This window comes from Lissotriton vulgaris, unplaced genomic scaffold, assembly GCF_964263255.1.
Source record: "Lissotriton vulgaris unplaced genomic scaffold, aLisVul1.2 SCAFFOLD_406, whole genome shotgun sequence".
In the NCBI taxonomy this organism is placed as follows: domain Eukaryota; kingdom Metazoa; phylum Chordata; class Amphibia; order Caudata; family Salamandridae; genus Lissotriton; species Lissotriton vulgaris.
In genome coordinates, this window is record NW_028251411.1 from 942586 (window position 1) to 956774 (window position 14189).

The 14189-nt window shown below is 44.0% G+C and overlaps 1 protein-coding gene across 1 annotated transcript in view; it reads left to right on the plus strand.

The window, feature by feature from the left end:
• The first annotated feature begins 540 nt into the window (after positions 1-540).
• The window catches only part of LOC147662900 (vomeronasal type-2 receptor 26-like), a 181474-nt gene continuing 167825 nt past the window's right edge, over positions 541-14189 (plus strand). The window contains exon 1 of the mRNA XM_086950810.1: positions 541-660. Within this exon, the coding sequence (XP_086806936.1) occupies positions 541-660 (120 nt within the window). The remainder of the gene's footprint in view (positions 661-14189) is intronic.

The window sequence follows — 14189 nt, forward strand, 5'->3', positions numbered from 1 at the left end:
TTCCAGATTCTTAAAACACATTTGCACTCATCAAATTCAAATAGCCATAGGTCCTTCCTGTATACTATGTGCAATGATATGTCAGGAAATTTACAAACACGATTACGTGAAATGTAAAAAAGAACATCTCTGAAGGGAGCATCACTGATATAATCCCTATCGTATCAGCATCAGGTACACAACAATATTCTTGATGACACGGAAAGCTGCTGTGCTTAACACTTGGTTGATAGTAACACACAACACACTATTGGGATACAAGGAAGATAGGTGATGTAGGAACTGTGTTGGTTTTTATTGGCTACTCATTCACTCATGGATTCTTGGGAAATATAGGCATTGAAAGATTCTTCTTATACTGAGACTTTTGCATAATGAACAGCATCTAGTCTTTCTATATTATTATGGTGAATAGACGATTTTTCCTTACAGCTTCTACACTACTTGAAGAATGTCCGGACAAAGAACTCAGCTGGCAAAGAGGTTTATTTTGACAAAAACGGAGATGCTTCACCGCTTGTGGATTTTATCAACTGGCAGATGACCTCGAAGGACACTAGCAGGTTTCTGAAAGTGGGCACCTATCAGGCTGATGCACCGAAGGGCCAGAAGCTCTTCATCAACAGCAGTGCCATTGAATGGGGTTGGGAGTTTCATACGGTAAGAGAACACAGGTTTCCAAAACACAACTCTTTATTCTGCATCACCAACAATTTACAGCACTGTGGAAATGTTACTTGCTCATGGAAACAGCTCATCTTTTAAAATACTTGTTATGTATCGCTCAGGTAGAGAGACACTAGGGTGTTTAACTGGATTCATATCCAGTAACTTACTGCTATGATGTAGCAACAGTTGTTACCAAAAGCTGTTACCCACTGTTAGTACCCACCATTGCTACGTCATAAAGGAATTCCAGGCTGCTCCGACAAGCATCTCTGAGAGGCTGTCAGAGAAGCACCGGAGAGCAAGGAGCATAGCTTACTGAGCGGATAGATGGGAAGGTGCAGCGAGCTAGTGGGTTTGGTGGTAGTTGGACAGGTATCTAAATCTGATTATTCACTGCTATGACATACTAACAGTGGTTATCAAAAGCTGTTACCTACTGTATCTGCATCACAAAGGAATTCCAGGCTGCTCTGGTAGGACTCTCACAGAGCCTGCCATTGCAGCACTGACAGAGCAGAGGGCACATTGGATGGGGGGACAGGTAGGAGAAGGAATGCATAGAGTGCGTTGCTGGTAGGAGACAATAAGCCAGGTTTTTTTGTATACAAGAGGAAGGAGAGGCAATGTTATGTATGCTCCCCTGTTACTCCTCTGTCCATGCATAGTACTGAAATCAGGAGCAGATGATTTGATGGGTCATATATAACATACAATTATGGATGGATAACTGTGAATAATGGCAATGTTTTTCACCTTAGGGATCTAATTGATCATAGACCGCTCGAGCTTTGCCCTCATTGGCTATGTAATGTCACTCAGAACACCTTGTGACAAAATGTTCCTTTTATTCACTGTTACCCGTCTATACCCGTGGAGAAGTGTGGCTCACTGGTTAGAGCAGGCAGACCCTGAAGCAGAGGTCAGACCCGGGACCAGGGTTCAATTCCCGACGCGGCAGGGTCTTGAGCTCAAATGTCCATGGACTCGATAATTCTCGCTTCGGTGCCTGACCTAATCATGGGTTCACACTCTGCAACTCTGGGCATTAAGCTTGCTTAATCTCCACAACGCCCCCCCTGCGGCGGGATGCCTGGCTTTCACCTTGGGGATGCCCTGTAGGGGCTATCTCACAGGGAAAAACCAGGACGGGTTCCCAAGGCAAGCGCGGAGATACCCCTTCGGGGGTCGATTCTGGCGCTATATAAGAAACATAATAATAATAATAATAATTATATATATATTATGTTGATACAGTATATTGCTATTAGTATAAAGGATAAATTGAAGAGAAGGCAATTAATTGAAAATGACAGAATGTGCTGATCAAAGGCCATGACAAAGCAATATTTAATGATGTGTTAATTTGTTTGAATTATTTTAAACGTTATTAGGTTTTGTAACAGAGAACAGTGAGAAAGTCTCTTTACATGTCAGCTTATCAAAAAATTAACATTATTCGTCTTCAGCAATTATGGAGGTCAAAGAGGGTCAAGAGCTCTCTAATCTGGTGAGGGTTAGTAGTATGTCATCAACATAGAGGAAGGAATTTACTTTCCCTGTTCATATATGGATGTCACTGATTGAATCTGTTTGTCATATAGCCTCTTGAAACTGGCTCGAAAGCTAACAAAAACATTAGTGGGTTCACCTCAAAAGTAGATGAAAAGAAAACCCCACAATTCACTTGTCCATTGGACCATTATAATGCCAGCATACCTTACTTATATAGTGAGCAGACAACCTAACCATTTCTAGCAGCTGGAAAAGGCATTCCCATTCAGCAAAGAGTAGGACATTGAACGGGACATTCAGATAACTTGCACACCTTCTTACATAGCCTTCTCACCTCACTCACCACATTAGGTTAACTATAACTCGCCAGTGTACCATGCGGTGTGTTCAGGCAAATCATGTAACTTGAGATGTCATAAGTGTTGTTATTAATGTATTAATTGCACATGCTCCAAAGTCTGTAAAATGCAAGGGTATAGGAAGTGCATGGAGGTGGGGCAAGGTATAGTTAATGTAGTGTTGCGAGTAAGGTGAGAAGACAGTGTACGGAGGTTCACAAGATATCAGAATTTTATGGTGATGCATAGGTATAAATGTGAGCTATAAGTACTACTTATTACATCTCTTTGAAAGGGTTGCTTAAATGATAATTTAGGTTTCTCAACTATAACTTATCTTTAACCTTTGTTCTTTTTTGGGAATTTCAATGGTTTTTGTAATGTTCCTATCAAAGGTTGTATATTGGTACAGTTTAGTGGTGTGGAGTGGAGTTGTGAGAAAACAGGCTTTTTGTGGGTTTCCCCCTTCTTTTTACCCCATTTTGACTATTTGTTGGTTTTCGACTTTAAGAGTGTACGTGAGTCCTGTTGTTCAGACCTCAGTGACAGTGTTCTTTCCATTTCAAAATTGTGTGTTTAATTGGGTGTCCCCAGTTGGCATTTGCTAACTTACTTATAAGTCCCTAGTATATGGTACCCAGGTAGCCTGGGCATGTAAGGATGGCTGCCACCCAGGAGAGACTGCACTGGTTGTACCACTCTGGGGGTGACAAAGTGAAAACATGACATTCAGCTGCCATTGCAGATGTAGAGGCTGTGCATGCACTGCACACACACCTTTGTCACTACCACTAATGTCAAAGTACACCAGTCCCTTTACTATATATTTAAGTTTCCTCTAAGGCAGGCCTATGAGGCCCTAAGGCAAGGAACTGTATATTGTTATGATAGAAATTTATATTTGATATGACTGTACAGTAAAACAAGTATTGGTGTTTTCTGAGGACAGTTAAGAAACCTTATAATGTAATTGCAGGGTTAACGGTTGGCAGTCCAATGCATCTAACTCCTGACATAGGATACCTAACCATGTCATTTCAGGTATCAAATTGAAGGGGACATTAAATGTGACTCACTAGAGCAGTCGACATTTATGTCAAATTTATTGCAGGCCACTTTTGTGTAAGTTGCAGTTTTTTAACTCAGCTAATCCAGTGACTTTGCAAAGGTACTGGGATTGAGACAGGGTTCCGCCTGCCTGGGGAGACATGTGAACGACTCATAGGCCGGGAACAAAGATTGTTGCCACTCTGTAGGTGTGACCCCCTCCCCACAGGATGGGCTGTAATGGGTGTTAGCCCAAAAAGCAGGCCCCCTTTGAAGAGCCGCTGCAAAAACACTACTGCCCTGGAAGCCTTTCATTTCCCTTAGACATGGTAGAGATAGGGCCAAGGAAAGGAAAACCAGTTTCAGAACCAGTTTTCCATGGGCTTGCAACCCGTTGTAGCTACACCCCCAGGAGTGGGTTACCAAGGTCCTTACACTTGAGGAAAACTTCAGCCATGTTGTTTGTGGCATTAAAGTGGCACTCTGGGTTAGCCAGATCCTACGCATTACCAGAACTGTGGCACCAGATAGGAGGGGACCTTCTATCCCATTGGCTAGTGATCATGGTGTCCTCTCGGGCCCTTTACTGGAATATATTGGGCACTCCTTGCCCCCAAGACTAGAGTACACAATTATTTTGGAACAAGGACGAGAAGGAGATCACTTTGCACCCATTGAAAGTGCACAAGACAAGGCTGCGATATTGGGATGAGTGCACCTTCTGGACTTTGGGCTAAAAAAGTTTGGACCCTTTTCTGGAGGCTTCGCTCAGGTAAAAGTTGATTCCCAGCCCCAATCCGAAGCAGACATTCCAAGGGCAAGTTGGCTGGCCCCTCCAGAAGGGCACTTGGGACATTAAAGCTGAAAGAGCCCAAACTCCATTTCTGGTAACCATTGCAGCTCTTTTGCTGCTACCGGAAGCAGAGCACTTGGATGGACAATTTAGAGATAGCCAAAAGTTGCACCCAAGTCTCCTGGACACATAGGTGTTGGTTGGGACCAGATTTTTCCACCCCAAGAGACACTAGCCACCACCAAAGATTTGCACTGTGACCACTGTGTTGCAAGAATGGAAGGTCTGCATCAGAAGCCCTTTGCATATATGACTTTGTGGGACCCCGAAATCATTGGTTGGAGTCGCCTCCACGCATCTGTGGACCGAGGAAGTGCCCAGACTTCACCCCCATGTACTACATCTGACAGGCACTTATTGAGCTAATTGACCTCACAGCTAAGGAATACTGAGTTAAGTTGAGGAAAACTGCAAAGGGGCCTACACAAACATGGGTAGCCCTTGTAGATGCATCTGTTAAGTCACTGGAGGGCTGGCTAATATGTAACCAGGTTGATACCTCTTAGGTTATGTTATGTTATTTTAATTTGTATCACACGCAGATACTCGTAAGTGTCCCGGCTTGGAGGAAAAGAGAGGTAACCAACAGGAAATTAGACGAAGAGATAAGTTTTCAAATTCTTGTTGAAGATGTGCGGATCCTGGATATTCCGAAGTGTGAATGGAAGAGCGTTCCAAGCAACCGCCGCTTTCCTTGCCAAAGAGTTGCCTCCAAGCCTCTGACGTTGGAAGCGGGGGACCAAAGCCAGGTGCTGGGACAGAGAGTGCAAATGACATGCTGGAGTGTAAAAGGCAAAGCGTTTCCGTAAGTAGGTGGGGCCAAGCCCATGCAGGGCACGATGGGCTATGATCAGGGCTTTAATTTTAACCCGTTCAACCACCGGAAGCCAGTGCAAAGAGCACAAGTAAGGCCTCATGCTAGTCCTGGTCAGAATCCCCAAAAGGAGCCTGGCTGCCGCATTCTGGACCACCTGAAGTTTCCTTAGCAGGTAAGCTGGAATGCCCATATATAGGGCATTAGCATAGTCTAATCGAGACAAAATAAGGGCACAGATAACAGACTCCTTCGCCTTCATAGGTAGAAGTGGAAGAAATGTTCTCAAAGATTTCAAAAGCCCAAAGCAGGTCACCGCAAGTTTTTTAATCTATGTGGCAAAGGAAAGATTTTCCTGGAACCACACCCCTAGGTTCTTGGCTGGTTTCCGGAGGTGGGGCTAGGAAACTCAGGGGGCCAGAGAGTATCTCTAAAGTTTGAAGGGAACTTCCCGAAGAGAAAAATCTCTGATTTCTCTTCATTGCACTTGAGTTGTGTAGCAGCTACCCAATAAAAAATAGAGGACAAGCAGTGTTGGGCAGAGGAAACTGAATCCCTATTCTTGTCCCAAGTAAAAAGGAGCTGGGTGTCATCAGCATAGGCAATGACCTTAGCCCCAAGTTGCTCTGCCAGGTACACCAGAGGTGTGACATAGATATTGAAGAGCAGGGTGCTGAGGGAGGACCCCTGCGGAACCCCTGTGGCCACTACCTGAGCAGAGAAAGAGGACAGAGGAAGCCATATTTGTTGAACCCTTCCTTCAAGGAAGGATCTGAGCCAACCCCATGGTGCACCTGACACCCCAATCTCTGTTAACTTCGAAAGGAGGAGGGAGTGAGGGACAGTGTCTAACGCCACCAACAGGTCAAGCAGAACCAACGCTGCTTTCCTGCCAGCATTCAAACACTCCCTAAATGACTCCACAGCCTCCACCAGGGCAGACTCAGTGCTGTGGGAGGCTCTAAACCCTGACTGGGCTGGACAAAGCAGGCCCTCTCTCTTGACAAACTCAGTGAGTTGACCACCTTCTCACATACCTTGGCCAAGCCAGGTAGCAGGAAGATGGGCCGGTAGTTAGCTAGGATGAGGGGATTGTGAGATGGCTTTTTTAAAAGAGGCACAATCTTGGCCTGCTTCCAGGCCTCTGGTACACAGGCAGCCACAAGAGATAAATTGATAATACTGTTGACCTCGTTATTAATGGTCTCAGCAACAGCTGCTAGCATTCTAGCCGGGCACGGATCCGAAGGGGAGCCCGACTTCAGGCCCTTAAGAATTTTAAGGGACTCAGAAAGGTCCATGGGCCTGAAGGTGTGCAGAGAATGCACTGAATAAGCTGGTGATGATACCATCATTGTCCTGGTGTCCATATTACATTGGGCAAACGCCGCCTGGATAGCAAAGATTTTGTCCCAGAAGAAATTAGAAAGGCTCTCACAACAGATGTCTGTGGATTTGGACTCCCTAGATAGAGCAGCAGGGGAAGTAAAGCTCTGTACAATGGAGAAGATTTCTTTAACGTTGTTTTTTGCTAATTCAATGTGAGAAGCATAGAATTCCCTCTTTACCTGGTTTATCACATCATAATAATTTTTTTGTTGAGAGCGAAGCTTCTGCTAGCCCTCAGACAGTATTTACTGCAGCGCCAAGCCCGCTCCAGGATTTTACACTCATGTTTAATCACTTTAAAATCTGGGGTGAACCAGGGCTTAGATGGAGAGTCCCTGGAAAGTCCTGGACAAGGTGGCGAAACAAGCGAATCCACAGCACTGCAAACCCAGTTAGTGAAATCCGCAAGTCGTCCCTCAAGATTTCCCATGAGGGAGGGCCTATAGACTTCCAGGGCTTGGCTCCTGGCCAGGGGGTTGATTTTACCAAAGGCTGGTTTAACAGAAGTGCTTACTATTGGTTCACAATTAGTGACTTTCCAAGTAAAATATGTGATGAAGGGATTGGACCAGGAAACCGGACATGGTTCCTCCACTACAATGGGAAAGTTGGTCCATATAGGATCCAATATATGGCCTGCCTTGTGGGTAGGCAGATTAACCCACTGAGACAGTTGAGCCAGGTGCAAGGACTCCAAACAATTAAGTGAGACCGTTTTATCAACCTGGTCAAAATGAATGATAATGTTTCCTAGCACCATATACTGGGTGAACTTCAAGGCTCTTGAGATGACAGCATCATCCCCTGTTTCCAAAAAGGAACCCACCGGCTCAAATCAAAGAGCCTCCCATAGTGAAGTGGGCTGAGAAGCGAATACTAAAATCAAGGGACTCACAGTTGCCCCAAGAATTAGCATTGCTCATGCAGAGGTCCCACTTCTCCTTCTAAATAATGGCGACTCCGCCCCCCCTCCCCTCTAGGCGATCAACTCTAGAGAACTTGTAGCCCTCAGGTGTGGCTAGAGTGACAATAGGATCAGATGTAGAGCCAAGCCAGGTCTCTGTGATATACAGCAGGTCAAGAGGACGGTCAACAAGTAAGTCATTTGTCGACATAATGTTTCTTGAGGGAACAAACGTTAATTAATGCAGCAGAAATGGATGGACCACATCGAGACGCGGAATTAAGAGGGGTCGAAGAACCAGGGCCCGCCCCCAACTTGAAGCCGCAAATTGCACATGTGGTATTGTAGGAGGCCACCACATCCCTGGAATCTTGCTGAGAGCAGAACTGACGGCAAAGAGCCCACAGCTGATCCTTGGTATACCGCCTGTCCCCCCCACTCCTGGAGATGGACGGGCAGCTTGGCTGGTGCTGGACACTTCTGGAACGCTGACGGGAACAGACGGGCTTGCCTTAGGTGCGCCCGCGGCACGCCCGCTGCGTGATGAGGGCTTGTACAATTTAATTGTGAAAGAACACATTGTGACCAATTGTTCCTCAGAGAAGTTATATCAGCATTTAGTACCTTCCAAACGTTCTAGTCCTTGAGAGTTAGACAAAAAAGGCTGTTGAATGGTTTAGAGCTAGAATTGGAGAACTGAAGTCAAGCTAGCCTGGCTGATGAGGGGTGATACCTCGAAACAGGTCCCAGCATGCGTGTTTCTGGTCCAGGGAGGACCTGGCCTACCAGTTAAGGCTGGACTGTTCCCATGGGGATCAGGGTCAATACTGATTTGCATATTGCTGGTTTTAGACTGGAATGGCACCGGGAGCAAAACAACGATAGATTTAGGCCCAGATCTCTGTGCTGCGGTGAATGATTTGTTGTTGTTCAGAATTCTGTCCATCAATTGTTCTTTTTGCATTTGTCACCCCCAAGTGGGACGGGTATGCCCAGACATGGGTTCCATGCTCTCCATACCATTGGAGTCAAGCTAGCCAGGCTGATGAGGGGTGATATCCCGAAACCAGTCCCAGGATGGTTGTATCCGGTCCAAGGAGGACCTGGCCTGGCAGTTTGAGCTGGACTGTTCACATGGGGCACATGGTCAAGATTGATTTGCATATGGCTGGGTTTAAATTGGAATGGCATGGGAAAGAAAAAAAGATGGCTTCAGGCCCAGATCTCTGCACTAGGGTGAATGTTTGACATTGTTCACCATTCTGCCCATCTATTGTTGTTTGTGCATTTGTCACCCCAAGTGGGACGGATATGCCCAGACATGGATCTCATGCTCTCCATGCTACCGAAGTCAATCTAGGCTGGCTGATGAGGGGTGATAGCTCGAAACTAGTTCCAGGATACTTGGTTCTAGTCCAATGGGGTCTTGGCCTGGCAGTTAAGGCTGGACTGTTCCCATGGGAAGCAGGGTCCAGACAGATTTGCATATGGCTTGGTTTAAACTGGAATGGCATGGGGACCAACTAGACAATAGATTTAGGTCCAGATATCTGTACCGGGGTGAATGTTCGACATTGTTCAGCATTCTGTCCATCAATTGTTCTTTTTAGAACCAGAATTCCCAAAATGCATCAGGGGAAGATCCCAAGAAGGAGGGGGGGGTTAGACCCACAGAAGGGAAAGGAAGGCAGTGGTAAACCAACCAAAGAAAATTCCTGCGAGCCCCAGAACGCTAAAAGAGAGGCGAGTACATCTCACCCCAACAAATTAGAAGTGAGCAGAGTAGTGGGGACCCTAAGCTTAAAAAGTTCATAGAAGGTAGGCCTTGCTTCGATTCTCATCAGGTTGAGCACTACAGAGGGGACCCAGCTTTCCCCAAGAAAAAGGTAACCACTGGAGATGTCAGTGTAGCCTTAGAGGATCATTCCTCAGATAATGATATCCTAGTTGCTTTTAACTGGGAAAAGGGCCTGGAGGGTGAGTTGGTGGTTCCCGAGAGTAGTAAATACTTTTACCCCATAAAGATGAATGGAACCCCAGTCACCATCCTGGGAGATAGCTGTGCCAGTCACACAATTGTGCATGACAGGGTGGTATCTCCAGACCAGTGTTTGCCAGGAGAGACTAAAAGAGTAATGGCTATCACAGGAGGAGTTACTGTTAGGCCTCTGGCTTTAATAACTCTAGAAGTCAAGGGCTCCCTTAGCTAGCCCCCCTAGATTGTAATGACCTGCCAGAAATTGGTCTGAGTCCAGAGAGAGCAGTTGCCCAGTGCACTGCCTCACCCAAGGATTCTGGAAGTGATGTGCCTGTAGTTAAGAAAGGTTGGTCCCAAAACAAAAGCAAAAGAAAGAAAGGTAGGAAAGGGAGGTAACTTTCAGGAAACGTTCTAGTTAGCCAAGGGGCTTCTATCCCAGTAGGATAAAACTCCCAGAGGTGACACTAGTAAGGCCTTACCTATTCCCCAAGAAGTCTAAGAACTCCTGGAAAGTCAGGCCAGTGTTCAGCCCAAGGTTGTAACACATGAACTAACAGAAATGAGAGTAGAAGAATGGTGTCAGCTACAAGATGTGGTAGCTGCTTACCCAGAAAAAGCAGAAGGGAACCCTTATTGGTCATGGTGGGGTTACTCCAGTTATGGATAACTCCTGTGGGTAAGCTAGATGTTGCCCTGGCTAAGCTAGGGTTGGCAGAGGTAGGTACCACTGACCCCAAGGTGAAGGGAAAGAATGAAGAAAACAAAGAGTCAATTAAAGTCCTTTTTTGGATGGCTCCTTTCAGAATTAAGGTTGGTCAAATTGCCAGTGAGAATAACTCTGTTAACTGGATGTTAGGCAGAGTAGGCTCTGCAATGCTGACAGCCAATTTTCTGCATCCCTCCTCGCTTACTGCCCATAAAGACTCACCAGGAGGTGGTTGAGTTCTCCCTAGAGTATTAGTTAGGGGGGTAAAAAAAAAGTAGGCTTTTTGCAGGTTTCCCCCCCAACGTTTTGCTCCATTTTGAACTACTATCTGCTGATTTTTTTTACTTTGAGAGTTCATTGAGGCCTGCTCTCCAGACCCCAGTGACAGTGCTCTTACCTTTTCAAAATGGTTTTCCCCCAATTGGCATGTGCTGACTTGCTTATAATCCATATCATAAAATACACCCAGATCCTCACAGGAGTGTTATTAATGGGAGTGAGGAAGAATATATTGGAGGATAGTGATGTAAAGTGTACTGTGATATAGTATATTGGAGGATATTAGACTGGAATAAATTGCAGTTAGTGGAGTTGCAAACTGTGAAGCGGCATACACTGAAGTTGGATACAGTAGAGTGGCGTATATCGCAGTGGGATAGTGTGTAGTGGCATACAGTGCGGAGGTATACAGTGGGATGGCATAGAGTGGAGTATGGTAAAGTGGAGTTAAATCCTGTAAGTATTGTAGAGTGTAATCGTGTTGAATGAAGTGGCGTACAGTAGAGTTCAATAGAGTGAAGTGCTGTATAAAGTAGATGTATAGTTTGGAATATCGTATACTAAAATAGCGAAGAGTCAAGTAGTGTACAGTGGAGCGTGGTACACTAGAATGAGGTCAACTGGAATAGTGTTAACCAGATCAAAAGCCGAGGAGAGGTCCATAAAGGCCAACTGTAAAGTGCCTTCTTTAGCTATGGTATATTTACTTATTAATACATGTAAGTTAAGGCACCAATCCATAGTTCTCCTGCCTTGTCTAAAACCATATTGTAGGTTTGATAAGACCTCATTTTTGTTCACTCAGTTTGTGACTTTGGCTAAGATCACTCTACCTAGGAAATTCACAGTAGAATCAATTCGAGAAATCGGTCTGGCCCTTTTTAAAAAACTGGGATGATCATGGATAAAGACTGTGATGTAGGGAAACCCTGGGAACCTAAAACATTAAAAACATTAGTTAGTATTTTGGCCCAAAATGTTGGATTGCGTTTATACAGGTCAGCAGGGACGGCATTAGGGCCAAGGGCTTTAAAGCTAGACATCTGTATTATCGCCCTTTCTACATCATCCTCCTTAAATACCACAGGAGAAAAAACCCTATCAGCTTCTACGCTAGTGGGAGCAACCACAATAACATTAGACCCACAGTGGCTTTCCCAAAATGGGAAAGCCACTCGTCTTCTGTAATGTTACATTCTAGAGAGCCATTCTCTATACCAGAAAAAAAGGTTTATTGACAATGGCCCAAAATCTAGAACTGTCCTTAAGAACCTCATTTGTTAATAGTGTGTTCCAGGCCTCCTCTTTAATCTCTTTTTTTCCGTGTAGAAACAGCAATCTTATACTGTTTCCTTGACATAGCTATCTGGCCTTTATCTCATGGAGTGGAGCATGGTAAAGTGGAGTTAAATCCTGTAAGTATTGTAGAGTGTAATCGTGTTGAATGAAGTGGCGTACAGTAGAGTTCAATAGAGTGGAGTGCTGTATATAGTAGATGTATAGTTTGGAATATCGTATACTAAAATAGCGAAGAGTCAAGTAGTGTACAGTGGAGCGTGGTACACTAGAATGAGGTCAACTGGAATAGTGTACACTGGAGTGGGCTAGAGTAGAGTGGCATATATTTGAGTGGTGCACAGTGGGCTTACGTAAATTTGAGTGTCAAAAAGTGTAGTGTTGTGAAGTGTAATTGCGTAAATTGGAGTAGCGTATATTGGAGTGCCGTACAGTACAGTGGTGCAGTGCGAATAACATACACTACAGTGGTGTACAGTGTAACAAGGTATACAGTGCAATGACATATACCAGACTAGTCTAAAGTGTGGTGTCATACAGTGGAGTAGCATCCAGTTTAGTAGTTTTTTACTGTAATAGTTTAGAGTTTACTTGTGTTAAATCTTGAGACGTACAGTGGCATATAGTGGAGTACCATACAGTAGAGTGTAATGCAATTCATTAGGGTTAATTATAGAGGCATACAGTCTAGTGACCTACACTGAAGTGTTGTTTAGTGGAATGGAGCAGAGGGCAGTTTTGTAAAGTGAAATAGCATATAATACATTGTTGTTCACTGCAGTGCAGGTAATTTATGTAATTATGTATTAAGTTCAAATGTATTGAAAGTGTGTAATATTTGTTATTGGTTTATTTTTGCAAAATGTGGGGGTATTTTGTGGGTGTACCACAGAACACAGTTATCACAAGTCATTAGCTGATTTGGTAATCATTGGCATTACAAAAGTTAAAGGCAGACATTTTTACGGTGTTGTGCGTTACGCCTTTCAGTGTAGGTAAGTATTAGGTTTGGTATTTTTGCTATAACTATTACCACTTTAGTAAAGTGGTAATAGGTAGAGAAAAAGAGTTATACCTTTCCGTATTTTTTTACAGTCATATCACTTTATTTGATTATTTAAAATCAAAAAAGTACAGTACACATTGCACAATATGATAAAATCATGTAACCCATTAAGACATATGAGTGATTTTTTTCTAAAAATGAATAAATACAGCAGGGACTATTTTCTAATGCAAAGGAGCTTAAAACAGAATTCAGAATATTTTCATAAAAAATAAAGCAGAGGTCATACTGATTTTATCATAGGGTACCTTTTTTTATTAAGATGAACCGCTGCCACTAAAAAACTGGCAATGTTAAAAATCTCCCAAGGATCGTTAAGCAGTTGAAGATAAAATAAGGCTGGTCTGACTTGTAAGAAACCCTTTCCCCTTAACAGAGGAACTAAAAACCTCCTTCAAATCTCACTATAATAGTCACAAAACATTATGAGATGCATTGTGTACTGTGGTGAAAAAATATCACAAGGACATGGGCCTATATCCTCTGGTTTGCATCAGCCTTGCAGATTCCCAAGGAGAAATGGATTAAGATAAACCGGAACCTAATTAAAAGCCAACTGTGAAAGGGTTTGGTAACAATTCCTAATAGGGCTAAATGAAAGAGGAGTTTTTTAACAGAAAGTGAGCTTTAACTGATGGTTTCAGTAACTCCCTCTCCTCATGCTCCATCCTCAATAAATTCAAGAGTTGGGATTTAACCCATTTGACATCCTCTTTTTTAATCCTATCCGGGTACTTAAAAAGATCTGGGTGCCCCAATTTAAAAAACATATGCTTGACGTAGTGCAGCCATGGGATGCTACTAGCTTCCTCCAGGGTAACACAGTCCCGAATGATCTGATGATTCAGGGTTAAGTCTGGGTTAAGCCAGGTCCTAAGCCAGCATACTACTGGGGTCAACCTCAATGAGTCTGATACAAATCCAAGCCCCAATTCCTGATGAAGAACAAAAGTTGAGGTTGCTTGGGCGACCGACAATAGGATATGCAGAAATGTATTTTCAGCTATCTGCACCCCTTCCAAGTGCATGTAGCCCCAGATGTCAGAGTCATAGAGAGCAATAGCCAAGCATTTAGATCTATAAATATTAAGCATGGCTTCGAAAGGCCTAGCCCCAGACGCTGTGCGAATCCTTGAATAGCAGCCGTTGATCTTACCACTGCAGTTCTTTTGATTTTCTGTTGGGGGACCCAGGAACCTTTCTCATTGAATAGAACCCCCAGATAAGTAAAAGAGGACAACCTAGAGACCTCAGCTCCATTGCAATAAAAGGATTTTACTTTTCTGTTTCTTCGACCCATAGACATAACGTGGGATTTTGCTATGTTCAATATTAAGT